This window comes from Sinocyclocheilus rhinocerous, unplaced genomic scaffold (assembly GCF_001515625.1).
Source record: "Sinocyclocheilus rhinocerous isolate Xijiao unplaced genomic scaffold, SAMN03320098_v1.1 scaffold25, whole genome shotgun sequence".
Lineage (NCBI taxonomy): Eukaryota > Metazoa > Chordata > Actinopteri > Cypriniformes > Cyprinidae > Sinocyclocheilus > Sinocyclocheilus rhinocerous.
The window spans coordinates 591,354-618,252 of NW_015647048.1; the positions used below are offsets into that span (position 1 = coordinate 591,354).

The 26,899-nt window shown below is 35.7% G+C and overlaps 2 protein-coding genes across 3 annotated transcripts in view; both read right to left on the reverse strand.

Annotated features, from left to right (window-relative positions):
• Window positions 1–1,648: 1,648 nt before the first annotated feature.
• LOC107708597 (retinoid isomerohydrolase-like) lies at window positions 1,649–13,978 on the reverse strand. 2 transcript variants are annotated; one of them, XM_016512866.1, is made up of 14 exons: window positions 13,862–13,978; window positions 13,573–13,655; window positions 13,079–13,229; window positions 11,997–12,104; window positions 11,752–11,893; window positions 11,530–11,677; window positions 11,375–11,456; window positions 9,420–9,552; window positions 9,205–9,344; window positions 4,002–4,131; window positions 2,720–2,834; window positions 2,475–2,569; window positions 2,184–2,295; window positions 1,649–1,858 (listed from the first exon to the last, which is right to left on the reverse strand). In XM_016512866.1, the coding sequence occupies exons 1-14, from the start codon at window positions 13,870–13,872 to the stop codon at window positions 1,713–1,715; spliced, it is 1,596 nt and encodes a 531-aa protein (XP_016368352.1). In that variant the 5' UTR covers window positions 13,873–13,978; the 3' UTR covers window positions 1,649–1,712. The 2 variants fall into 2 exon arrangements, with proteins under 2 accessions (XP_016368352.1, XP_016368353.1); XM_016512867.1 differs by lacking the exons at window positions 9,205–9,344; window positions 9,420–9,552.
• A 3,321-nt stretch (window positions 13,979–17,299) lies between these two features.
• LOC107708599 (glycosylphosphatidylinositol anchor attachment 1 protein) overlaps window positions 17,300–26,899 on the reverse strand; it is a 15,329-nt gene continuing 5,729 nt past the window's right edge. The window contains exons 7-14 of the mRNA XM_016512868.1: window positions 25,477–25,578; window positions 25,124–25,320; window positions 22,547–22,743; window positions 22,292–22,445; window positions 21,555–21,626; window positions 19,877–20,073; window positions 19,625–19,795; window positions 17,300–18,149 (exon numbers count right to left, since the gene is read on the reverse strand). Of these exons, the coding sequence (XP_016368354.1) occupies window positions 17,906–18,149; window positions 19,625–19,795; window positions 19,877–20,073; window positions 21,555–21,626; window positions 22,292–22,445; window positions 22,547–22,743; window positions 25,124–25,320; window positions 25,477–25,578 (1,334 nt within the window). The 3' untranslated portion in view covers window positions 17,300–17,905. The remainder of the gene's footprint in view (window positions 18,150–19,624; window positions 19,796–19,876; window positions 20,074–21,554; window positions 21,627–22,291; window positions 22,446–22,546; window positions 22,744–25,123; window positions 25,321–25,476; window positions 25,579–26,899) is intronic.

Here is a 26,899-nt window from a genome sequence, read left to right on the forward strand (position 1 = left end):
ATCATCACGACTTGCCAAAAATAAAATCTATAGATATAAAACACTTCAAGCATATCACAATGTTAGTTTAAACGTTTAACCTAAAAATGTGTGCTATTAGGCACATATCCAAACGTTTGTGCAGAGAGTGGAAGCTAAAGAAGATGTTCTATCAAAATAGGAAGCTTTATCTCATCTTTAGGCAATTAAACCTGCGGTGTGCCTCAGGGTTCTGTTTTAGTACCTGCCCTTTTCTCTCTTGATCTACTTCCTCTGGGGTCTATTTTTAGGAAACATGGTATTTCCTTTCACTGTTACGCCGATGATATGCAATTTTACTTGCCTGTGACTAGGAAAAATAAGTGTGCCCTTAATACCCTATCAGCGTGTCTTGATGGTGTCAAATCATGGCTTTCCAAACATTTTCTCAGACTCCAGGGCAAGTAATCAACTTGACCTTGAGCCTCTCAATTCCTTACATCTCGGCTGTATTATTGCAACTTCCTCTATTACAGCATGTCAAAGACCCAAATCTCTCAGCTACAAGTAGTTCAAAATGCAGCAGCTAGATTTCTGAAGCGATGTAACAATTTGATCATGTCACTCCCCTTTTGAGATTTTTACATTGGCTGCCGATTCACTATAGAATCGAGTTTAAAATCTTGCTACTTGTCTACAAACCATTAATCAAGCACCTTCTTATTTGACAAACTCACTCCATCCCTACACTCCTGCGAGAGGACTAAGATCGGAGGGCAAATTTCTAAAGAATGAACTTGCCGTTTAGGAGCACGGTTTCAGCTAAAAATCTTCTTTACTGTTCTACTGAAGAAAAAAGTCACCTACATCTTGGATGGCCTGAGGATGAGTAAATTAACATCAAATTTTCATTTTGGAGTGAACTATTCCTTCAAGTCTATAATGGTGGCAAAATAATTTAAGGTAACACTTTATGGACAAATTCTCACTATTAACTAGTTGCTTATTAGCATGCCTATTATAAACATATCAGCTATTTATTAGTACTTATAAAGCACATATTCTGCATGACCATATTCTACATCCCTAATCCTACCCAATACCTAAACTTAACAACTACTAATACCTTGGTGGTGAAGCAGCAAGTTGCATGGAAATGCACTCTTGAATGCTTGAAACATTTCTGTTTACTTCAATGACAGTTCCTGATCAAACTTCATGTTTCAATATAATTTTGTTTTGCTGGATATCAACCCAGGAAAGACAAATGCATTCATCAAGACATTTAATGAGTTTAAATAAATTAGATTTGTTTGGTTTTTTTTCTAAATGAATTAAGATAACCCACTTATGCAGCACCAACATAAGTGGGTAACACTTTAGTTTAAGGACCAATTCTCACTATTAACTAGTAGCTTATTTGCATGCATATTACTAGCATACTGGCTATGTGTATTAGTACTTATAAAGCACATATTAATGCCTTATTCTGCATGACCATATTTTAGATCCCTTAATCCTACAATACCTGAACTTAACAACTACCTTACTATTAATAAACAGCAAATTAGGAGTTTATTGAGGCAAATTCCATAGTCAATAGTTTGTTAATAGCGAGAACTGGACCGTAAAATTAAGTGTGACCGAATTTAAATTGGTTTTTGCAAATGCATGAAGAACATCAGAACTGTGCAATACCATAGTTTTATTATTAGTTTACAGTGTCATGGTGTATACATGTAGGAGCAGCCGCTCTATGGCTTATACATTCCATGGAAGGTGACTGGAGACATGATGTCAACTTCCGCTCTTGCAATCTCAGACAGGTCCTTAGCATTCAAGATCAGGCAACATGTAGGTCTCTGGGCTCCAGGCGACACCACAATCGTCATTATGACACCTGTTAAGCAGTGAAGCATTACAGAGGTTACATTAGACAATCTACTATAAGTACCTTTGCAACTGCATGTCAACAAACTCTCAGAGTATCAGTAGACTGTTAGGTTAGGGTTAGTTGACATTGCAAAGTTGACGTTCAGTTGAATGCGTGTTGAGGACAGATATTAAGTAGATAGTCTACTAATACTCTAAATACTAGTTGATATGTAGTTGCAGAGTTACTTATAGGCAGTTGAATGTGTGTTGGGGAACATCAAAATAAAGTGTAACTCAAAATACAAGCTAGACACCAAATATTTGGCAAATTTATGGCTAGTGTCACCCACCATCATCCTCATCCACTCCATCAGGGTGCTGCACAAACAGAGGTTCTGAAGGGTACGAGTCCGGCTCCTGCCAGACCCAGGTCTCCTTAGTCTTCACATTCAGCTTGCAAATCTACAAATCATCAAAAACAGCCTAAAAAACACATTCTTTAAAGGGATAGTTCACCTTCAGTTGCTGGTCACCCATTGACTTCCATAGTATGGAAAAAAACTGGGGACCAGCAACTGAAGGTGAACTATCCCTTTAACACTTGTTATAAAATCCTGACCAGATGACGTGATTATTCATACCCTGTCAGGGATAAAGTGGTTGAGACCCAGCGCATAGGCGTATGTGTAATTCTTTCCGTTGTTCATTTTGTAGTTGATCTGAGGAAACTCGAATGCTTTGAGATTTAAAACATATGATAGAAACGAGTCATAAAACATCACCTTGAGTTTTTCCGTCCAGCTTTATTTGAGCTGCATCTTAAACCAAAAGGTATCAATGACACAAAAGGTGTCATAACAATAAATAAATAGAAAGTTTGTCGTACCTTGTCGTGGACCGGAGAAAAGCACCTCAGGCTCGAGCCAAATGGTCCCATCAGCCCGCATTGTGGCTGTGGCTGTGGTGTACGGCAGGCAGACCAGATTCTTGCCCTGCTCCTCCTATAAGAACTCAGTGTTAAAGATCGATCTTGGGGACACTTAATATCCAGCGATATCGTCGACTTGATTGCACAGATACTATTTAAACTGAACTGAGCTGGATGATGACATCACTGAATTCAATGGTGAACTGCCTTTAACTGAAAATTGAGTGTTTACTATTGTCATTTTGCATTATTGACACAATATGTTCCTATTTAATACTGTAAAGTTGCTTTGACACAATCTGTATTGTTAAAAGCGCTATATAAATAAAGGTGACTTGACTTGAAGCATCGGGATTTTACATACAGCAAAAAAAAAAAAAATCCAAAATATTTTAAATAAATACATTTAAAAAAAAAAAAAATGGCCCAAACATATTTTAGCTAATATTTGTTTCAAAACATATTTCCATGGTAACACTTTAGTATAGGGACCAATTCTCACTATTAACTAGTTGCTTATTAGCATGCCTATTATTAACATATTGGCTGTTACTTATAAAGCATATATTCTGCATGACCATATTCTGCATCCCTAATCCTACCCAATACACAAACTTAACAACTACCTTACTAACTATTAATAAGCAGCAAATTAGGAGTTTATTGAGGCAAAAGTCATAGTTAATGGTTTGTTAATAGCGAGAATTGGACCTTAAAATAAAGTGTGGCCATTTACATCAATATATTTGTTACCAATATATTTTTGGTGATTTTTTGTATATTTTAAAAATATGAATATTTTTTAAAAACATTTAATTATATATTTTGCACTCCATATATTTCAGTCCAAGAAAATGCATTCTTATATTTGTTGTCTACAACACGTGTGAACAAATAACATCAAAGTAATAAAATCAGCAAGGAACATACGTTACAATGTTCCAAAAAACAAACAAAAAAAACATTATCTCTAAACAAGCTATTCCATCTTAAATGTAGGCTACTGTAAGACTGGAAATTAATTTCCTTGCCCCTGAAACACATTTTAAAATATATTTTGCTATATGAAAGTTGAAGCTACATATATTGTCAATTTCAAAAACAGATTTCATTGAGCCTGACTGTTTTCAACATATATTTAGCATATATTTCAAATATATTTTGGCCAGAAAAAAAAAAAAATATATATATATATATAGCCAGATGGGTAAAGTATCACTCCTAGGTGTTTTTTATTTACCCTGTAGGGATCCAGAGGAAGGACGTATCGCCTGACTTCTGGCTGAGGGGCAATCATGGCATTTCTTTTCACCTCTTCCCAGTTTGCACGGAGGTTTGCTAACCACAGATAGTTGTAGACAAATTCAAAGCTGAAGAGGAAAAATAATACCTTATCATGAAAATAATCTCACCAGGAACCAGCTGTTGATTGTGAATGATAATCATGGTGATCAATAATAATAAATGCGCAAATTAACCCATGCTTAATAAATGTTCCTGATAAAAGTTATTACAGTTGCAAATTGGCTTTGAAACTATTTGTACGATTTTAACCTTGAAATCATTCTGACTTATATTAAGGCAAACGGCTTCTGTTTCTTTTCCACCACAACTCTGATATGAATGAATAATATAAAAAATAATAAATGAAACAATTACATTTGCAGAAAATACATACTTTGTGCTCAAAATGTGACTAGGTATAGCATAGGTCCATTTCCAAAAGCATAAATAACATGTATAAAGTTGTAATTACTGTATACTCAAAGTTTGTGAAAACTGAAATGTGAAATACAGTTAGAAAATAAAATTTTATTTCTCATATTGTTCTCATATTTATTGTTTTTGTGAAATCATAAGTTTGTTATAATACTGTTGTGATCTGTTTGCTATTTGCAATAGTTGCTATTTACTATTTTTCATAGTGTGATTTTTGGTGAATTGTGTTAAAACCAGGTTCAGTTTGACTGCAAACGTCATTATAATTATTAATTATAATATTAGTTATAATGGAACCCATGAGAATATAAAAACAAAAACATACAAAAATATATTGTCCTCGTTTTTCAATTCGTATATAATCACAAAGAGATTTTAATGATATTTTGACCACTGAACTAGAAAATGTTCCTGGTTTCCATTTCAGAAATCTGGTCACCTTGCGTTATATATACTTTAAGTACGACAATGAATTTGTGAAATCATAAGTTTGTTATAATACTGTTGTGATCTGTTTGCTATTTGCAATAGTTGCTATTTACTATTTTTCATAGTGTGATTTTTGGTGAATTGTGTTAAAACCAGGTTCAGTTTGACTGCAAACGTTAATATAACGTTAATATAATATAACGTTAAAACGTTAAAATAATTATTAATTATAATATTAGTTATAATGGAACCCATGAGAATATAAAAACAAAAACATACAAAAATATATTGTCCTCGTTTTTCAATTCGTATATAATCACAATGAGATTTTAATGATATTTTGACCACTGAACTAGAAAATGTTCCTGGTTTCCATTTCAGAAATCTGGTCACCTTGCGTTATATATACTTTAAGTACGACAATGAATTACACTCACTTAACTGTAGGGGGCTCCAAAGTAACACTCACTTAACGGAAGGGGGCTCCAAAGTCACACTCACTTAACTGTAGGGGACTCCAAAGTAACACTCACTTAACTGTAGAGGGCTCCAAAGTAACACTCACTTAACTGTAGAGGGCTCCAAAGTAACACTCACTTAACTGTAGAGGGCTCCAAAGTAACACTCACTTAACTGTAGAGGGCTCCAAAGTAACACTCACTTAACTGTAGAGGGCTCCAAAGTAACACTCACTTAACTGTAGAGGGCTCCAAAGTAACACTCACTTAACTGTAGAGGGCTCCAAAGTAACACTCACTTAACTGTAGAGGGCTCCAAAGTAACACTCACTTAACTGTAGAGGGCTCCAAAGTAACACTCACTTAACTGTAGAGGGCTCCAAAGTAACACTCACTTAACTGTAGAGGGCTCCAAAGTAACACTCACTTAACTGTAGAGGGCTCCAAAGTAACACTCACTTAACTGTAGAGGGCTCCAAAGTAACACTCACTTAACTGTAGAGGGCTCCAAAGTAACACTCACTTAACTGTAGAGGGCTCCAAAGTAACACTCACTTAACTGTAGAGGGCTCCAAAGTAACACTCACTTAACTGTAGAGGGCTCCAAAGTAACACTCACTTAACTGTAGAGGGCTCCAAAGTAACACTCACTTAACTGTAGAGGGCTCCAAAGTAACACTCACTTAACTGTAGAGGGCTCCAAAGTAACACTCACTTAACTGTAGAGGGCTCCAAAGTAACACTCACTTAACTGTAGAGGGCTCCAAAGTAACACTCACTTAACTGTAGAGGGCTCCAAAGTAACACTCACTTAACTGTAGAGGGCTCCAAAGTAACACTCACTTAACTGTAGAGGGCTCCAAAGTAACACTCACTTAACTGTAGAGGGCTCCAAAGTAACACTCACTTAACTGTAGAGGGCTCCAAAGTAACACTCACTTAACTGTAGAGGGCTCCAAAGTAACACTCACTTAACTGTAGAGGGCTCCAAAGTAACACTCACTTAACTGTAGAGGGCTCCAAAGTAACACTCACTTAACTGTAGAGGGCTCCAAAGTAACACTCACTTAACTGTAGAGGGCTCCAAAGTAACACTCACTTAACTGTAGAGGGCTCCAAAGTAACACTCACTTAACTGTAGAGGGCTCCAAAGTAACACTCACTTAACTGTAGAGGGCTCCAAAGTAACACTCACTTAACTGTAGAGGGCTCCAAAGTAACACTCACTTAACTGTAGAGGGCTCCAAAGTAACACTCACTTAACTGTAGAGGGCTCCAAAGTAACACTCACTTAACTGTAGAGGGCTCCAAAGTAACACTCACTTAACTGTAGAGGGCTCCAAAGTAACACTCACTTAACTGTAGAGGGCTCCAAAGTAACACTCACTTAACTGTAGAGGGCTCCAAAGTAACACTCACTTAACTGTAGAGGGCTCCAAAGTAACACTCACTTAACTGTAGAGGGCTCCAAAGTAACACTCACTTAACTGTAGAGGGCTCCAAAGTAACACTCACTTAACTGTAGAGGGCTCCAAAGTAACACTCACTTAACTGTAGAGGGCTCCAAAGTAACACTCACTTAACTGTAGAGGGCTCCAAAGTAACACTCACTTAACTGTAGAGGGCTCCAAAGTAACACTCACTTAACTGTAGAGGGCTCCAAAGTAACACTCACTTAACTGTAGAGGGCTCCAAAGTAACACTCACTTAACTGTAGAGGGCTCCAAAGTAACACTCACTTAACTGTAGAGGGCTCCAAAGTAACACTCACTTAACTGTAGAGGGCTCCAAAGTAACACTCACTTAACTGTAGAGGGCTCCAAAGTAACACTCACTTAACTGTAGAGGGCTCCAAAGTAACACTCACTTAACTGTAGAGGGCTCCAAAGTAACACTCACTTAACTGTAGAGGGCTCCAAAGTAACACTCACTTAACTGTAGAGGGCTCCAAAGTAACACTCACTTAACTGTAGAGGGCTCCAAAGTAACACTCACTTAACTGTAGAGGGCTCCAAAGTAACACTCACTTAACTGTAGAGGGCTCCAAAGTAACACTCACTTAACTGTAGAGGGCTCCAAAGTAACACTCACTTAACTGTAGAGGGCTCCAAAGTAACACTCACTTAACTGTAGAGGGCTCCAAAGTAACACTCACTTAACTGTAGAGGGCTCCAAAGTAACACTCACTTAACTGTAGAGGGCTCCAAAGTAACACTCACTTAACTGTAGAGGGCTCCAAAGTAACACTCACTTAACTGTAGAGGGCTCCAAAGTAACACTCACTTAACTGTAGAGGGCTCCAAAGTAACACTCACTTAACTGTAGGGGGCTCCAAAGCAAAGCAAAGCAAAAGCAAAAGCAAAAGCAAAACAAAACAAAACAAAACAAAAATTAAATTACAAAATTAAATAAAATTAACATAAAATAAAATAGAGTTGCTTTAATGTAAGTAAACCATTGTGTTTGATTTACCCTTTCCAGGCACACAGGTCAACAACAATGAAGCCTGAGTCCTCGTAGCAGTTGATGTGATGGAAAAGACCCATCGCAGCGGTTCTGAATTTATAGTCAATGTACTCTCCTGGATGCTTCCTCGCAATGTGTATCCAGGTCTGTTTAAATGAACACAGCATATCTTAGGTTCTGTAAGTCATGTATTATCAAGTGATAAAGAAACAGGAACGTACGCCTTTCTCCTCGTCAGATTCAAAGCAGTCCATATAGTTGGATCCTCGGATACTCCAGGCGCTCAGGAACTTCAGCAGGTGGATTTTAACAGGCGTCTCAACGAAGACAAAGTAGTTTTCTGTCATGCCAAAACTAGGAAGGGAAAAACATATTAGACATATGATTTATCAACTCTTTCAGTACAAATGGGCTCCAAATATTGCCTATTCTACAATAAAACACAGACCTTCCGTCAACAAGAAGGAAATACTGAGTAACTTATGTTTTAGATGCTATTTTTCCAACATTCTTTCTCCACCAATGGAAAAAATCCCAAATGAAGCCAAATTAAATGTTGTGCATATCAGAGCAACACACAGGTATATTTTGTGATAATGACCATTATCCCATACTTACTTATATGAGCTACACAATAAAGTTTCTTTGGCAAAAGTACTGTATCTACATTTTATTTAAACTGTTATTATATACAAAAAACAAAAAATTATTATTATTATTTTTTTTTTTTTGGTATAAGCTATATTCTCAAGACGGCGGTGGTGACAGCAATGGTAACAAAATAATTCGTAAAAAGTTAGTTACTATACTTCGAATTTTACATATATTCAAATTGGGAAAATATTCCTTTCTCCTTTTTCTTTACATATATTTTTATTTTTATTATCATCAATAATAGCAATGTGTACATACTGGATCTGCATAATATATTATTATTACTATTATTATTACCACTACTACTACTGTTATTATTATTTGTTCATACAAACGTTTTCTTCTCGCATGTATTAGAAGGCTTGGGAGTATTGCTGCATAACACATTGTATGTTTGTCCATATGTTTGTCTCTGGTTTTGGTGTAACTCATTTGTTTTTCTACTGTCTTCTTTTCGGTTTGCTATTTGCAATAGTTACTATTTTTCATAGTGTGAACTGTATTAAAACTATATTCAGCTTGAACACAAACATCATTATAATTATTAATAATAATAGTAGTAGATGCAATGCACAACAGCTACAAAATAAACCAAGCCACAAGTGAGATTTCACCTGAGCTACGAAACATGCCTGGTTTGAATTTCAGAAATCGGCTCACCGTATACGCTATCCACTGTATGTAGTTGCTTTAATCATTGTGTCGTACAGTACTTACCCTTTCCAGGCACACAGGTCAACAACAATGAAGCCCGAGTCCTCGTAGCAGTTGATGTGATGGAAAAGACCCATCGCAGCGGTTCTGAATTTATAGTCAATGTACTCTCCTGGATGCTTCCTCGCAATGTGTATCCAGGTCTGTTTAAATGAACACAGCATATCTTAGGTTCTGTAAGTCATGTATTATCAAGTGATAAAGAAACAGGAACGTACGCCTTTCTCCTCGTCAGATTCAAAGCAGTCCATATAGTTGGATCCTCGGATACTCCAGGCGCTCAGGAACTTCAGCAGGTGGATTTTAACAGGCGTCTCAACGAAGACAAAGTAGTTTTCTGTCATGCCAAAACTAGGAAGGGAAAGACATATTAGACATATGATTTATCAACTCTTTCAGTACAAATGGGCTCCAAATATTGCCTATTCTACAATAAAACACAGACCTTCCGTCAACAAGAAGGAAATACTGAGTAACTTATGTTTTAGATGCTATTTTTCCAACATTCTTTCTCCACCAATGGAAAAAATCCCAAATGAAGCCAAATTAAATGTTGTGCATATCAGAGCAACACACAGGTATATTTTGTGATAATGACCATTATCCCATACTTACTTATATGAGCTACACAATAAAGTTTCTTTGGCAAAAGTACTGTATCTACATTTTATTTAAACTGTTATTATATACAAAAAACAAAAAATTATTATTATTATTTTTTTTTTTTTGGTATAAGCTATATTCTCAAGACGGCGGTGGTGACAGCAATGGTAACAAAATAATTCGTAAAAAGTTAGTTACTATACTTCGAATTTTACATATATTCAAATTGGGAAAATATTCCTTTCTCCTTTTTCTTTCTATATATTTTTATTTTTATTATCATCAATAATAGCAATGTGTACATACTGGATCTGCATAATATATTATTATTACTATTATTATTACCACTACTACTACTGTTATTATTATTTGTTCATACAAACGTTTTCTTCTCGCATGTATTAGAAGGCTTGGGAGTATTGCTGCATAACACATTGTATGTTTGTCCATATGTTTGTCTCTGGTTTTGGTGTAACTCATTTGTTTTTCTACTGTCTTCTTTTATGTTTACTTTCAATAAAAAAGAAAATAAAAGTAATGATAATAAAGATTAAGATAATGAAGATTATAAAGACACTTTTTTTGCAAGAAAATAAGTAGGGCTTTTTTTTTTTTTTTTGTTTTTTTGAGAAATAATATGTTAAAACAATGCATGTATCCATATGCAATATATTAAAAAAGTACAAAAAAATGTAAAAAAGGAAAGTAAAAACAGTACTATTGTGAAAGAAAATTAAGTGACGTGACGTGTGGCGACCCATCCGAGTGCACACACACAGTAGTGAACACGTAACACTCACTTAACTGTAGGGGGCTCCAAAGTAACACTCACTTAACAGTAGGGGACTCCAAAGTAACACTCACTTAACTGTAGTTAATACAAAATACAAAATACAAAAATTACAAAATAATTCGTAAAAAGTTAGTTACTATACTTCGAATTTTACATATATTCAAATTGGGAAAATATTCCTTTCTCCTTTTTCTTTACATATATTTTTATTTTTATTATCATCAATAATAGCAATGTGTACATACTGGATCTGCATAATATATTATTATTACTATTATTATTACCACTACTACTACTGTTATTATTATTTGTTCATACAAACGTTTTCTTCTCGCATGTATTAGAAGGCTTGGGAGTATTGCTGCGTAACACATTGTATGTTTCTCCATATGTTTGTCTCTGGCGTAATTCTTTTGTTTTTCTACAGTCTTCTGTTATATCTACATTCAATAAAAAAAATTAATAAAATAAACTGTTACTATTCACTCGAATAAATTGGAATTACATCAAAATCGATTCTTTTGATGTAATTCCAAACATTCTAAAATTCAAAAAAAAATTAATTCATATTTGCAATCAGTGAATCGATCATTAATTTAATTGTTTTTAATCACTATTACACTGAAAAAAAAAAAAAAATTAGTGTAGGCATTGCTTGTAAATTTCACCAATAATGGCAAAGAAACATGCATTGAATTAAACATGAAACGTTGAAGCAGAAAGAGACAGCAGATAGTGTTTTCTTGTAAAAACGACTCTAATAATCCTTAATCTTACCTGTGCACGTAGGATGGCTTGAACCGCTCCGCACTTGGGAATTGCACAACCACTTTGGATTTCTCAATGGGGTCCGATTTGTCTGAAAGATTTTAACCAAACGAGTATAGTGAGCATTAGTTATCATTCAACCAGCATTCGTTAAGAACACTTACCTTTCTGTTTAGGTGGGATTCGGACGATATTGTAGGCCAGCGAGGCTCCCTTCCCCATGCAGTTTCCGATGTTGTAGACCGTGCCGTCTTTCTCGATGTGCGGATGAGCCGTTACTCCATTTATGTTCACATAGTCACACATGTCAACCTTTTGAAGTGATGAAGTAATATTTCTTAAATGCTGGAAAGGTCTACATGATATTTAAATCATCTTTGTCTTACCTTTTTCAAGGTTTCCAAGGTTTCCACATTGACTTTGGTGATGTAATTAGTCTCAGTGACAGCATAAAAATCCTCTCCGATGGGGTAAACGTTCACCAGGCAGTTATCCGTCACCTCAACGCCTTTGAAATATGTGAAGAACCTGACAAAAATGACAAAAAATGCTGACGCAGCGAACCCATGAGCATTGTGCCATGCATGCCAAAGGTTTGAGTTCTGTGAGTTACAGTAATTAATAATCAAACCTGGAGAAGATGTTCTTGCAGGGATCTGGATAAGCACAGGTTCCAAACTCAGTAATCACCTCTCGTTTCTCGGTCATAGCGCGAACGTAAGCATCTGTTTTGACAAACCTGCGGGGAAAAAATGCCAGAGTTATTATAGTTAACTAAAACTGAAACTAAAAAACTAAAATAACGAATTAATTAAAATATTAAAAAAAACTTTCTTCCAACTAGTTACAAGGCAACATTTCTCATTTTAATTCAGTACAAAAAAAAATAAAAATACATATATAAAGAAATTACAACTTTTATTCAGCGAGGATGTGTTACATTGTTAAGAATCGATAGCAAAGATTTATATTGTTAGAAAAGATTTATATTTTGAATACACACTGTATACTACTAAACTACTAAAAACTAAACTATAAAAATAGCAAAAACACAACAAAATAACTAAAACTTTAACTAAAATGAAAATGAAAAAAAAAAAACATTCAAAATATTAATAAAAACTATAATAGTATCTCATTGATACTAAAATAACACTGATACGTTTTGTATTATTTTCTTTTAAAGAGTTGAATAGAGCAGGAAACAACACAATACACACAGATTATTAAACAACATTACTAAAACTTTAACTAAAATTAGAATTGAAAAATAATGATACAAAGTATTAATAAAAATATAATAGTATCACAATGATACTAAAATAGCACCGATACGTTTGCATTATTTTCTTTTAAAGAGTTAACTGGAGCAGGAAACAACACAATAACTGAAAGATTATTTGATTATTAAACAAATTTACTAAAACTTTAAGTACAATTTAAATAAATAAAAACCTGATTCAAAAATATAATAGTATCTCAATGATAAAAATAACACTGATGAGAGCAGCACAATAACAAAACGATTATTTGATTATTAAATCAAATTACTAAAACTTGAAATGAATAAAAAAACTGATTCAAAACATTAATAAAAACTATAATAATATCTCAATGATACAAAAATAACACTGATAGGTTTTGCATTGTATTCTTTTAAAGAGGTAACTGGCGCAGGAAACAACACAATAACGTGAAGATTATTTGACGTACTTGCGGAAATACGTGACCTGTCCGTTGCTGAAATCAAACTTGTGCATGAGGGCCTGGCCATCGAAAAGATGGTAGAAGGGCTCCGATCCGACCTCAAACAAACCGGGACCCAGACGGAGCAGACTGCCTTTAATAAACGAGGGGATGCGGCCTACAAACAACGCACATCATGCACAAGTGTTTTTCTTCAGAACTATGATTATCCATACACTGGAGAATGATGATTAGTACATATGAGCAGCTCCAGTTTAAATGCAACTCAAGCTGATTCCAGAAATGTACTATTGAATACTACTGAAAATCTAGAAAACAAGTGCACATCTAGAAAAAAATGCAGGTGCACCGTTACAAATAAATGTAAAAAAAAAAAATAATAATAAAAAAACAAGAAGAATTTATATAATATTAAAATACATTTACAAAGGAACGTCATTTTTTTCCCATAATATTTTCAATGAATATGGCAAAAAAGTCATGAAAACAGAAGAAAATACCCGTGACGGTTGCTGGAAGAGGTTCGTTCAGCTCCTCCACAGTCTCAAAGATTTTCTTATAGCCTCCAGCAGGGTGTTCAAAACTGAAAAGCGAAGGAAAAAAATCTTTAATTAAATTTTCAAATACAAAGGATGGAAAATCTGAGATAATCAATGCACAGATTTTGCCATTTTACAACATCACTCACTACATACATGTTTCCAATGACATAAACAGGACAGCATAAATCAAAAATATACTGTTCATCCAGATATGTCAAAGCTTGAGAATAAAAAGAAAGTCACTTACCGGCTAACCATGATCTCTGCTGGGACAGTTGCGTCTGTGACTCGGCTTGCTCTTCTCGGGTCGTCAGCAGAGCCCTGAGTTTATGGGGTTTTATACTCTTGCACAGGTTTACTCTGACTAACTTTGACTCCTGTTACAGCCAATGGCAGCATTTACTAAACAACAAGCCCATTGTACAGGAGCCGGAGATGCCAGCTACAATAACCATTCCTTCAAATAGGATTTGAGATTTCCAACCAGCTGAAAGCTGATGCAATCAGGTGCACAAAATGTGATTGTACAACATAAGAAACATAAATCAGCTGACAAAACCCCCAACAAAGACCTTATTCAGCCAATAATAACACTGAAATTCATATGCAGCAGTTTTCATAACAATGCACACTTGTAACCAAGTTTTAGAATATTTCCACATCAGTTTAAAATCTATTAGGAGAGTAAAAAAAAAAGACATTGTAAATAAACAGTAAAAAAAATAAATAAATACATATATACAGACACACACACACACTCTCTCACACACACACACACACACACACACACACACACACACACACACACACACACACACACTCTCTCTCTCACACACACACACACACACACACATATATATATATATACAGTAGTCAACATTTGAAGAGGATCAAAAAAGTTCATTAAAGTTGTCCTAAAACAAGAAATCATTTTGGTTTTAGGTTTTAGGACAACTTTGATGAAAGGTTTTGATCCACTTCAAATGCTGACTACTGTATATATTTGTATATATATATACAGTGAAAAAATGGATTCCATGACTAAAGTCAGTGTATTCTCTTTCTATATTTAACGCTAACAAAAGTCTGTCAAATCTGTGGTAGTAAAATGTAAATGTTAAAATAGTCTAACAAAATAAACCACTATGTTTTGTCTCCAAATGCTCTTTGATGAAGAGATGCGGTGTAATACAGGCATATTATTGCAGCACAACCAGCACATTGTTTGGCCTCAAAAAAGTCTCATATATGCACCAAACCTATTTTTATGCCCTTTTTAAGCCAGTGCTGCTTATTTTATTTCGTACGTTTTGTAGGTCACACAAGTATAAAGGGTTTTGTTGCTGCAGCTTCCTGTTTTTATGACATTCCTGAACGGATTTGTATTAACTGTGAAGAATGTTTGTTGTAGCAGCACAGCCAAACTAAACAAGCATAGCATTGCCAAAGAACACTTCTGCATGAGTACCTCTTAAAACAGCGTTTATGAGAGATTGGACAAAAACATAACATTCAAGAAAAGAAAAAAAAAAACTATGATACAGCCTATTATAACATATTGTGTCTATCAAATCCATATCTATTAAAGGTGGCAAGTCAAAATGCATTTTTATTTATTTCTTGTATGCTTGCTTGTAATTCCACTGGCTTCTCATAATTGAAATTGTTAACCCAGTGGCGTTTTTTTATCTCGAGTTTCTTCATGCATGTTTAACGGTTCATTAATTGAAAAAGAACAGCATGTGAGAAGCGTGCATCGTTTTTGAATAACTACTGTGGAAATGTCAACACTTAAAGGGATAGTTCAACCAAAAAATGAGTTATGTTATCATTCACTCAACCTTCAAAGTCGTTCCAAAAGAAGATATTTTGAAGAATGTTGATAACCAAACAGTCCCCAGTGACTTACATAGTAGACAAGAAACTGTTTGGTTACACATTCTTCAAAATGTCTTCCTTTGTGTTCATCAGAAGAAAAAAAAAATGTTATGCCCTGAAAACTAGTTTACAGCAAGATTATCATCCCATCATGTCATTATTATCAGCTTCAAAGTAAGGCATACACATATATTTCCTAGTGCGTTTAAACTCACATTTCATCTGTGACAGCTTGAATTTGCATGTGAGTGTTTAAAACGTGTTATACCACGGGAGCTGTTTCTGTGGCTTAATCTGAGCTCTCGTATGTATTTACACGTGTTGAGAATGATCACCTCACGCTAGACTTGCTTCTATTCGAGAAAACAAGTAGAATACGTTCCTTATTTGGGGAACCAAGGTTACATATGTGACCCTGGAGCACAAAAGCAGTCTTAAGTCGCTGGGGTATATTTGTAGCAATAGCCAACAATACATCGTATGGGTCAAAATTATACATTTTTCTTTTATGCCAAAAATCATTAGGATATTAAGTAATTTTTTAAGCTTTATTTCGTATAGTATAGAGTTGGAAAGAAGAAATGGAATCAGAAAGGACCACAAGCCAGAGCGCAAAATTTCAAATAGTCATAACTTTATGCTTTACTCTGCTTCAGCGTTAACTCTCGTCTAAACTATGTGTGTGTGTGCGTGTGTGTTTGTTAGAATAGTTTAAATGTTTTGCCGGATCAGTATTAGGGTATTATATATGGCCAAAAGAGAAATCTCCCTCGATGGACTATAGACGTTCTCACTAAATATTTGCTGGATGAGTGTTGGTCTGACCTCTGATAACAAGTCTATAAAGAATCCCCCAAATCAGTTACTTGATCCAAATAGTTTTTATTGATCCCGATTAATTAGAAATATTTTTCCCTTACATCTCATAACACAGACAGTCCTTGTTTATGACCTACACACACATACATGGTATACTATAGTATAGTACTATACTATACTATATATAGTAATATAACATTACATTTGGACGTTATTAATTTATTTTGTATTAGTATTCAAATGGTTGTTTTCATAATCTTAAGGTTTTATTAATATTATTAATTTATTAACTCTTGAGATGTGGGAAAGCTTGATTTTTAATATAAATGCACACACATAAGCAGCAGTAATGGGGAAACTTTTATATTTTATTCACATTTAATAATCAAAGACCTATGTGCATAATTCATCAGGGCATATGAATACAGTGTTGCCTGAAACAAACTGAATAATGCATCAAAGTCTTGGAAACTTGCTCTTTAAGGTCGAGTGTTCTTCTCGTTTCTGCCTTTTGTGATTTCAGTTGAGTTAACAAACAATCATTTTGTACAATTACGAATATTTGCTGGATGAGTGTTGGTCTGACCTCTGAGAACAAGTCTATAAAGAATCCCCCAAATCAGTTACTTGATCCAAATAGTTTTTATTGATCCCGATTAATTAGAAATATTTTTCCCTTACATCTCATAACACAGTCCTTGTTTATGACCTACACACACATACATGGTATACTATAGTATAGTACTATACTATACTATATATTAGGGATGCACCGATACCGATACTGGTATCGGTATCGGGCCCGATACTGGTCTCCTGTACTCGTACTCGTACCATTTGGACGTTATTAATTTATTTTGTATTAGTATTCAAATGGTTGTTTTCATAATCTTAAGGTTTTATTAATATTATTAATTTATTAACTCTTGAGATGTGGGAAAGCTTGATTTTTAATATAAATGCACACACATAAGCAGCAGTAATGGGGAAACTTTTATATTTTATTCACATTTAATAATCAAAGACCTATGTGCATAATTCATCAGGGCATATGAATACAGTGTTGCCTGAAACAAACTGAATAATGCATCAAAGTCTTGGAAACTTGCTCTTTAAGGTCGAGTGTTCTTCTCGTTTCTGCCTTTTGTGATTTCAGTTGAGTTAACAAACAATCATTTTGTACAATTACGAATATAAAACCATATTAAATATAAGCTTCCAGTAACCCCAGAGTTCAAAATGCCAAACTGCGCAAACTATAATAAGGTAAAAAATGAACCATTATGTCCACACATCTGGTAACAATATTGAATTTGAACATTTCTGCTTTCTTGTAATAATTCATTATTTCTGTCCTACATGTGTCTTCATGCAAACCCCTTCCCCAAAACTCAAACACTTGGATTAAAGTACTCTGAAGCCACACCATTAAATCCTTTTTATCTGACCTTTCTTTGGGCCTGACATCGTCCTAGATCTTCCCAACGCCAACCCCTAACAGCAGATAAAGCCCACAGATGGACAATAAATCTTCATGATTGGCATTCTTTTAAAAACAGCTCCATCGGAAGCTACTCGAGACATTTGAGAACGGTTAACTCCAGAAAAGAATGTTCCAGAACATTAGCCAGCAGGGATAAATGAAAAGGGCTAAGAGTGGATATACGAGTGATCCGTAGAGAGCGTGATCAAGAATGCCCTGCGAGATGACCGAGAGGAAGAGCATCCAGCCCTCGCCGACGCTGACAGGCGCTTCGATGAGCTCCTGGTAGATGAAGACGCAGTAGAGGATGGTGAAGGCAGGACTGAGCAGCACCATGGCCAGAGCGCTCAGAGCTCTAACAGAGAGACCAAACACACAGCAAGAGACACGAGATTAGAGGCTCATCTAAATATGAGACCACAGACACAATTTCACACTGTGATATCACTGACCACAAACTGAAGCAGCAATCAAATCAACATGTAACATGAGTACTGCACTCAGACTGTGTGACAGAAACACTTTGTGTTCATATGAGTCACATGCAATCAATAACACTTTGTCCTACAGTAATAGCACCGAGACGGTTTCTCACAAATTATTAATACTTAACCCCCTTTTTGAATTTATGATTGCTTTGGAATCAGACCTGAATCTGTTTTTAAAGAAGACACCCAGCAGATAATTGAATGCTGAAGTGGAAGTGAAAAAAAAAATGAAAGTGTAAAAAAAAGTTATAGAAGTTTAAATTTATTGTAAAGAAAATTTACTGTGCTAAACATTTTATATTTTGTTTAAAATAAATATTTTACAAAACATTTTGGAATCCTAGGTGTATATGACTTTCTTCTTTCAGACGAATCCAATCGGAGTAATTGTAAATTGTCCTGGATCTTCCAAGCTTTATAATGGCAGTGAATGGGTGTTTTTTTTTTTTTAATAGTCCAAAAGAAGTCCAATAAAGTGCATCCATCCATCAATAATAAAAAGTGTCTCACATGGCTCCGGGGGGTGAGTAAAGGCCTCCTGAAGCGAATCGATGCGTATTTGTAAGAAAAACATCCATATTTAAAGCTTTATAAACCGTAATCTCTAGCTTCCGCTAACTGTCGTACAAGCGTTCATTCCTGCGGATGACGTAGGTGTAGCTGGCATTATAAAGCTTGGAAGAGCAAGGATATTTTTTAATATAACTCCAATTGTATTCGTCTGAAAGAAGAAAGTCGTATACACCTAGGATGGCTTAAGGGTGAGTATATTTTCATTTTTGGGTGAACTATCCCTTTAAATCAAAGCCATATGTCTACACAAGTTATGTTCCAAATTTGAAGTTGATATCACAAAAATGGAGGTTCCTATGAGATTTAGTTTAGGTGTTATACCAAAAACAAAAAATACCCAAAAATTATGCATTCTTCTGCAACAAATCAGTATCGGTCACAATATCACTTCTATCAAAAAAAAAAAACAATCACCAAATATGGAACCTTGAATGTCAGACCTTTCCAACTATACGTTTTGTCAAGGTTGGGAAAAGATTTGATTATAAAATCGTGTAGTAAATTTTGTAATAGGATACCTGACACCGTCCACTAGGGGGATGAACCCACTAAACCCACCATTTTCATGGTAAAGCAATGTCCAATTTCAAAATATTTTGGCCAAAAAATATATATATAAAAAAAATTATAATGGCCAGTGGGTCTCTCGATTTCAATAAAAAGATTTGCTTATTTTGTGATGCAATAAATTTTCAGATTTTCACCAAAATTGACTCTGATTATGTTCAGAGCATGCTTGACAAAGGATTATTTGTTGAAGTGTGCTTACTTGGGCATGTGCGGCGTCATGCTGGCGGTGATCGGCACCAGTGTAACGGCTAAGACGAATCCCAGAGAGAAGTTAATGAGGGCTGTGCAGCCCAACAGCACAGCTAGATAGAGCAAAGCCGTAAGTTTCAGCACTTTCCAGCCCTGCTCTGTGCCCTCTCCAGACAGCAACCTGTCACAGACACATGATTCACGTGGGCGAATAAACATCTGACACCATACAGATTGCGTTCAGATGAGTTTCTGTGTGTACCGCTGTGTGTTGTGCGGCAGGGCTAGGCCTGCGGTGTAGATGGCTACAGCAGTGAGCACCACAGCTTCGGTTTCAGACACCGGGAAGTGCTCCACAGCCATTTCCTGCAGATGAACAGGAAGCAGATACAGCGCCACACCTGTCAGGTGACTGATCACCACTGGGGTCAACACGGTCAACACGCCCGGACCAGACGGCTGCAGAGAAACAGAGAAACAAATGTGACCATGGATCACAAAACCAGTCATAAGGGTCAATTTTCCAAAATTGGGATTTATAAATCACCTGAAAGCTGAATAAATAAGCTTTCCATTGATGTATGGTTTGTTAGGATCGGACAATATTTGGACGAGACACAACTATTTGAAAATCTGGAATATGAGGGTGCAAAAAACTCAAAATACTGAGAAAATCATCTTTAAAGTTGTCCAAATTAAGTTCTTAGCAATGCATATTACTAATCAAAAATTACGTTTTGATATATTTACAGTAGGAGATTTACTAAATATCTTCATGGGACATGATCTTTACTTAATATCCTAATGATTTTTGGCATAAAAGAAAAATCAATCATTTTGACCCATACAATGTATTTTTGGCTATTGCTACAAATATACCCCAGCGACTTAAGACTGCTTTTGTGCTCCAGGCTCACAAATGTTATGCAGGAACAGCTGCAATGAGCTTCCATCACTGAATCAAATGTGTTAATTATATCTCTTCATTTGTTTTAATTACAATAAAGAGAGTTAACCCTCATGTTGTGTTTCAGTCATTCTGACTCGGCGATTATTTTCTTTTTCCCAAAAATGCTATTTAATGTCATTGCACTGGACTGAAACGTACTGGCTTTGCTCACACTACAGTTTCAGAATTTGTATCATTTTTAGGATTTTTTTCCAATTTGCACAGGTTTTGTATTTCATTTGTAACCGATTGATTGTAGACCTCATAGATCGGAGTTTATGCATCTCAGTTTTTGAGTGAAAAAAGCATTGTGTGTGGATAAATTGTGGCAATGTTCACTAAAAACCTGAGGTGCATGAGTTCAGATCAATGAGGCCTACGATCGATCGCTTACAATGAAATACAGAACCTGTGCTAACCTGAAGAAAAGTTAACAAAAAGATTGAATCTATGATTTGGTGAAAATATAATTTGACCGAATCAGGTTAAGGATTTCCAGCACAACACAAGGGTTAAACAATTTTACTTCCATAACGTGACATTTTACAGTGAAACAGAATGAGAACGAAAAAAAAATAGACAGAAATGTATTCATCAAGAACTGATCGGATCATAAAGTGTGCATTTCTTAGCAAAACGGAGCAAGACCTCTGTTTGATTTTGCAGTGGGTTTCCAGTTCAATCTATCATTTGCTATTAATGCCATAACCTTTATTTATTTACGGTTTCAGCTCTTGGCAACATTTCAGAAGCACAGCATATCTAATATGTACAAATGATGTAATGCAGACCAAGATACAGATGCTTTCATGCAATTTTACTTGATTACAGACATCCTGAAAGAGAATCAGGTGTAGTTTTACTTGTACTGCCTTGAAGACAACCTAAGCAAAGCGTGCAACAACTGATCCCACTCTCCCGTTTAAAACATTTATCAAATACCAATTTCTTTAGGTGTACTTGGCGTACATTTAAATAACACAAGACTCACTTGCTCTGCTTCAGTAACTCCATCCACTGCTTCCAGAGCAGGTGCTCCCAGATTAACCCAGAGATCCAGCGCCTGCAGCCACATTAAGGATTCTAACAAACACATTAGCCGAGTCTGGTAGTGTTATATTATGAAATACTGCATGTCCCAGGGGTTTTTTGTTCAGAAAAAAGTCATTAATTACACCTCAACAATTTATAAACATGCATGGATCGATCTACAGCCTTAAGGCAAAAAAGCAGCAATATATGAAGCACAGCTCACACACAGAAGTCTCTTTCGAGTGCAGTGAATCTCCATGACCAACTTAAACCCACTGCGAAATCTATGTGGAGAAATTTGCTCTCATGCAATATTCCCAGTCGACTGGATTCCTATTAAAATCACTGGATTTTTCCCAGAAAAATTTTCCAAATAGTAAATGTGACTGCATATTTTTTAATGCAAAATAATTAAAAATACAACACTGACTTGAGCTCAATATAGATAATCCTGAACGGTTTCTAATAGAGAAATATACCGTTTTTTTTAACTGTATATTTGATTTCAATGACTCGTTCATCAATACTCCCAAGTCCCATTTATTTGTATTAGTTCTGTTTATTAGTTTCTTGTCTTCCTTGTGCACTTAGTCTTTAAAAAAAGTGGAAAATCTTGATTGTTTTTAAATTAGATTTTGACTTCATCTTTTTTCTTGCATTAAAAAATGTGAAGTGATCCAGTCCTGGAAAGGATACTCGAAGCAGTAAGATGACAGCCAGGAGGCCAAACGCCGGCATATAGTAGCCAATGGAGACAAACCGAGAGAGAGAAGGCAAGAGGTAGAAGAAATACGACTGGTGAAGACGCTCCAGGAGATTGTTGAGCTTACGGACCATTCCCTCCAGCAACCTGTCAAACAACGGTTAGAGGAGAAGGGCTGAATTCAAAGATCAGAAAGTGTTTGACTGGTAATGGCTCACAGATGATTTCTTGTGTAATACAAAACCAACCTGCCAATGGTGGCCACGTCCATCTTGTAGTGTCTGAAACCGTTGATGCCTCGAATAGAAGCGGCTTCGATGTGATAGCGGAGGAAGAGGCCGTGATCTCCCCAGGACCGTCCGCAAGCTTGTTTCAACACCATCAGCATCATGGTCTGAGCCGCGTGAGTGTAGCCCTCAGCCGTGTCCCAGTCATTCCTCTGGAGCTACGACACAAGCAACAACAATGCTGAGATGTAACACCAGTCTCACACTAGCCAATTCCAGTGGAAACAGTGTTGCCAGATTGGGCAGATTTGCTTCTGATTAAGCGGGTCAAATTTGGTTAGACATGTGGACCAAATTTGGACTGGTTTGGGATCAGTTTGCTAGTTTTTAATGTTTACATTTAATAGGCTAATTGGTTAAACAAAACCCACCGTGTGAATTAATTGCCATGAATTTTATACTACACATTTCAGTAATTCTGATTGTTACATCAAAGCTAGCTTGTGATGACTTAAAGGGATAGTTCACCCTAAAATGAAGATTTGATGTTTATCTGCTTACCCCCAGGGCATCCAAGATGTAGGTGACTTTGTTTCTTCAGTAGAACACAAACGGAGATTTTTAACTCAAACCGTTGCAGTCTGTCAATCATATAATGGAAGTTGATGGAAATCACGGCTTTGAGAGTCAAAAAAAACATACACAAAACCAAATAAAACCCTGCGGCTCGTGACGATACATTGATGTGTAAAGACACGAAACGATCGGTCTGTGCAAGAAACTGAACAGTATTTATATCGTTTTTTACCCCTGATTTACTACAATGTCCGAACTGTCCTGAGCACGTCCTGAGCGCATTCGCGTCTTCTTCAGCCGGCGCATGACGCGTCTTCTTCTTGCTTTACTGCGGATCACAGACTTATAAGTGCATTACCGCTACCTATCTCCCAAGTGGACCATTGACACTATCTACAATCTCAATTAGGAGTGTCAATGGTCCATTTGAGAGATAGGTGGCGGTAATGCACTTATAAGTCTGCGATCCGTGATTCCCATTCACTTCCATTATAAGACTGACAGACTGCAATCATCCGTGATTCCCATTCACTTCCATTATAAGACTGACAGACTGCAACGGTTTGAGTTAAAAATATTCATTTGTGTTCTACTGAAGAAACAAAGTCACCTACATCTTGGATGCCCTGGGGGTAAGCAGATAAACATCACATTTTCATTTTTGGGTGAACTATCCCTTTAAATCGACAGTTCACCCAAAAATTAAAATTCGGTCATCATTTGTGACCCGTGCTGGCAAAATGAGTGTGAATGCGCACGGGCTAATTTTTGAGCTACAGGCAAAAAAAAAGTGAAAAATGTCTATTTTAGTCGATTTTGTGGTTTACACAAAAATTAGTTCATTAAGCCCTCGTCTAGCGATCCCAATGCTCCAAATAATCATTTTAGATCTTTAATTACCTTTATTAGTACGTTTTCTGAGAGGAGTACCTTTTCTCTCGCTGACTATCATCCGATCCCGATAAATACACACATATACACAGAATTACAGTATTTAAGTATTCACGCAAACATAATCTGTTACGTCTTAAGTGAACGTTCGGGGAACTGTTGGGGAAAAACATCTGATGTGTAACATTATATTAGATCCGTGCATTACAGTAGCTCTTAATATCGACCGCCTCATTAATGTTAATCTAACAATAAAAGAAAAGAGGGAATCACTTGCTGCTCTTGATTGAACTGCTTTTGTAGTTTTAATAATCAATTTGTTTGCAATTAACAGACAAAATGGATTTTTACATTTGATTATTTGTTTTTCTTACTTGAATGCTTTTGTTTAGATGTAAAATGAAAAAGGTGATGCATAATTTGTTTCTTATATTTGTTCTACAAATTTTTTTTCATCTGTTCTTATTTTTAATAACAAAGATAAAATAAAAAAAATAGCTATATTGTGATTATTAATATAGTAATTATTATTAAGAAAAGAAGTGGAGGAAAAGATGCAACGTTGCTCTGTGATTTTGCTTTGGAACCTTCAGAAAACTTTCTCTCTTTTTTTTTTTGTAAAATTGACTTTGCTGACTCTATCGGCATCAAACGGGTGCAGCTCAGTCATTTTTCGTCCGATTCCAACAAACCACACAAATCAAAATTTGCTCATTGTGACTCATTTTGCCAGCACAGGTCACATTTACTCACCCTCAAGTTGTTCCAAACCTGAGTTTCTTTCTTCTGTTGAACACAAAAGAAGATATTTTGAAGAATGTCTGTTAACCAAACAGTTTGACGTTTTTTTTTTTTCAAAACCACGGAAGTCAATGGCTACCGTCAACTTTTTGGTTACCAACATTCTTCAAAATATCTTATTTTTTGAAGAAGAAACTCACAGGTTTGGGACAAGTGGAGGGTGAGCTATTATTATCATAGAAAATAGGTATACTGTATGCTAATTTTAGTGAGAAATGATCGGCTTAAAATGTACCTTAGATGCATAGCAAGCTAAAAATCACTATTAAAATGTAAATAATGCAATGGCAATGCAATGTTAGATTGTTTTATTTTGTATGGCAGGTCTACCTTTCCCTGAATGGTGCACAAGACTCCTAACTTCTGACAGAAGGCATAGAAGAGGTTGGCTAGGTCCAGGTTGGGCAGCTGACCGTTAAGTCCTTCTAAAATCAGGTCCAGGCTGGTAATGACATCACTGCTGAGCTCCAATGAGAGGGCAGCTTGGATTGACCCTGCGCGACCCTGCAGCGGCGAGTACTCCATTCCTGAATAAAAGTGAGAAGCTAAAGCATAACCACAGACGGAACCGGCAATTTATTCTAGAAAATAGACAGAGTGAGTGCAATTATGAAATTGGGTCATTAGGTAATTTTTTAATTTTCTGATTCCCCAATAAAGCAGCATGCTTCACCTGTACACACCTGTGATGTTAGTGTGGTGGTAGCCTTCCAGCCAGGCCTGCATACCGATCAAATCATGCTCATTCACCAAGAATATGATGTCTTTGGCCCAGAAAATCTGGTCTTTGGGGAACAAGAGGACAAAAAAAAAAAACAGCAAACTATAACTAAAACAAAACTCCTCAGCAGTAAGATTCAGACTCGAATGTCTTACATAACTGGTATCGTAGCATCGAGGCAAACACAATCTATCGCTCTGATTTCACTTCCATCCAGGAATAATCCACAGTATTTGTTTTGTGAACTAGTTTTAGGCTGTTTACACCGATGGATCTTATCATCCTATTATCAAAATTATGATCAACTGTAATTTAGCATCATCAAATCCATTCAAAATGTCAGGATACTTTTACGTAATGGCTTTCTTAATTCTTGATTGCAATGAGATATAAAAAAAATAAATAATAATAAAAAATTGTATAACTATAAGTATATAGTTATTAAGTATAACTATGCAAACAAAACAGTACATTTCAGTGTTTGGCTACTTGGTGGCACAATAACAATTACAAACATAAAAAGACTTACGTAACTTTTTTGTTTAAGAATATTTGCCAAATTTAGTGCAGGAAAAAATTTTTGGTCAAAAAAGTTAATCACTGAATTCCCAGCATAATTAACAGTTATGGCAAAGGCATAATTCCTGCATATAGCTTTATTATTCAATTTAGTAAAAAGGTTTTTGAACAAAATGTCAAATTTTCTCAAACCTTAATACTGTGAAAGGACCGATTCTGCAAATGCATGTGAAAACCAGGTGGTGCTATAAATATGGTAACCATAAAAAATACACTTCATCATGCATGCATGACCCCTGTTCTGAAATTTAAAAACATTTGTAATTTTTTGTATGCATTATTTTAGTCATTACATTTGTGGCATTACTCACTAAATTATAGAAGTACCTTTAAATCACTTAAATGCTCAAAGTATTAAACAAGCCAAATAACAGGCTTGTTTCCAGGACAAGTCCTCAATCTCCAAACTTTGAGATGCAACTTTTAAAGGCACTATAGAAAAGTTGTATTAATATTTTTTAATAATAACATTAAGTATTATTATTAGGCAATACCTAGGATTTTTGTTAGACCTCAAATAGATTCACTACCAGCCCTTTTTTAGACTAAAACTGAAAGCTTTTCATTATATAAGAGTATAAGTTAGGGCTGCACGATAAATATCGCACGATATTTAATGTGCATCTCGTCAGTAAAGCCGGTTCTGTAATCAGCGGTAAATCTCTACACGTGCGTGCTTTCATTAACTAGCAGCATTAACTACACAGAGCCGTTGTTCACAGACAAGCTGCGCCAAACCACGATCATATTTTGCGCATGTTTTGCGCAGCTTGGAACAACGGCTCTGTGTAGTAAATGCTGCTTCA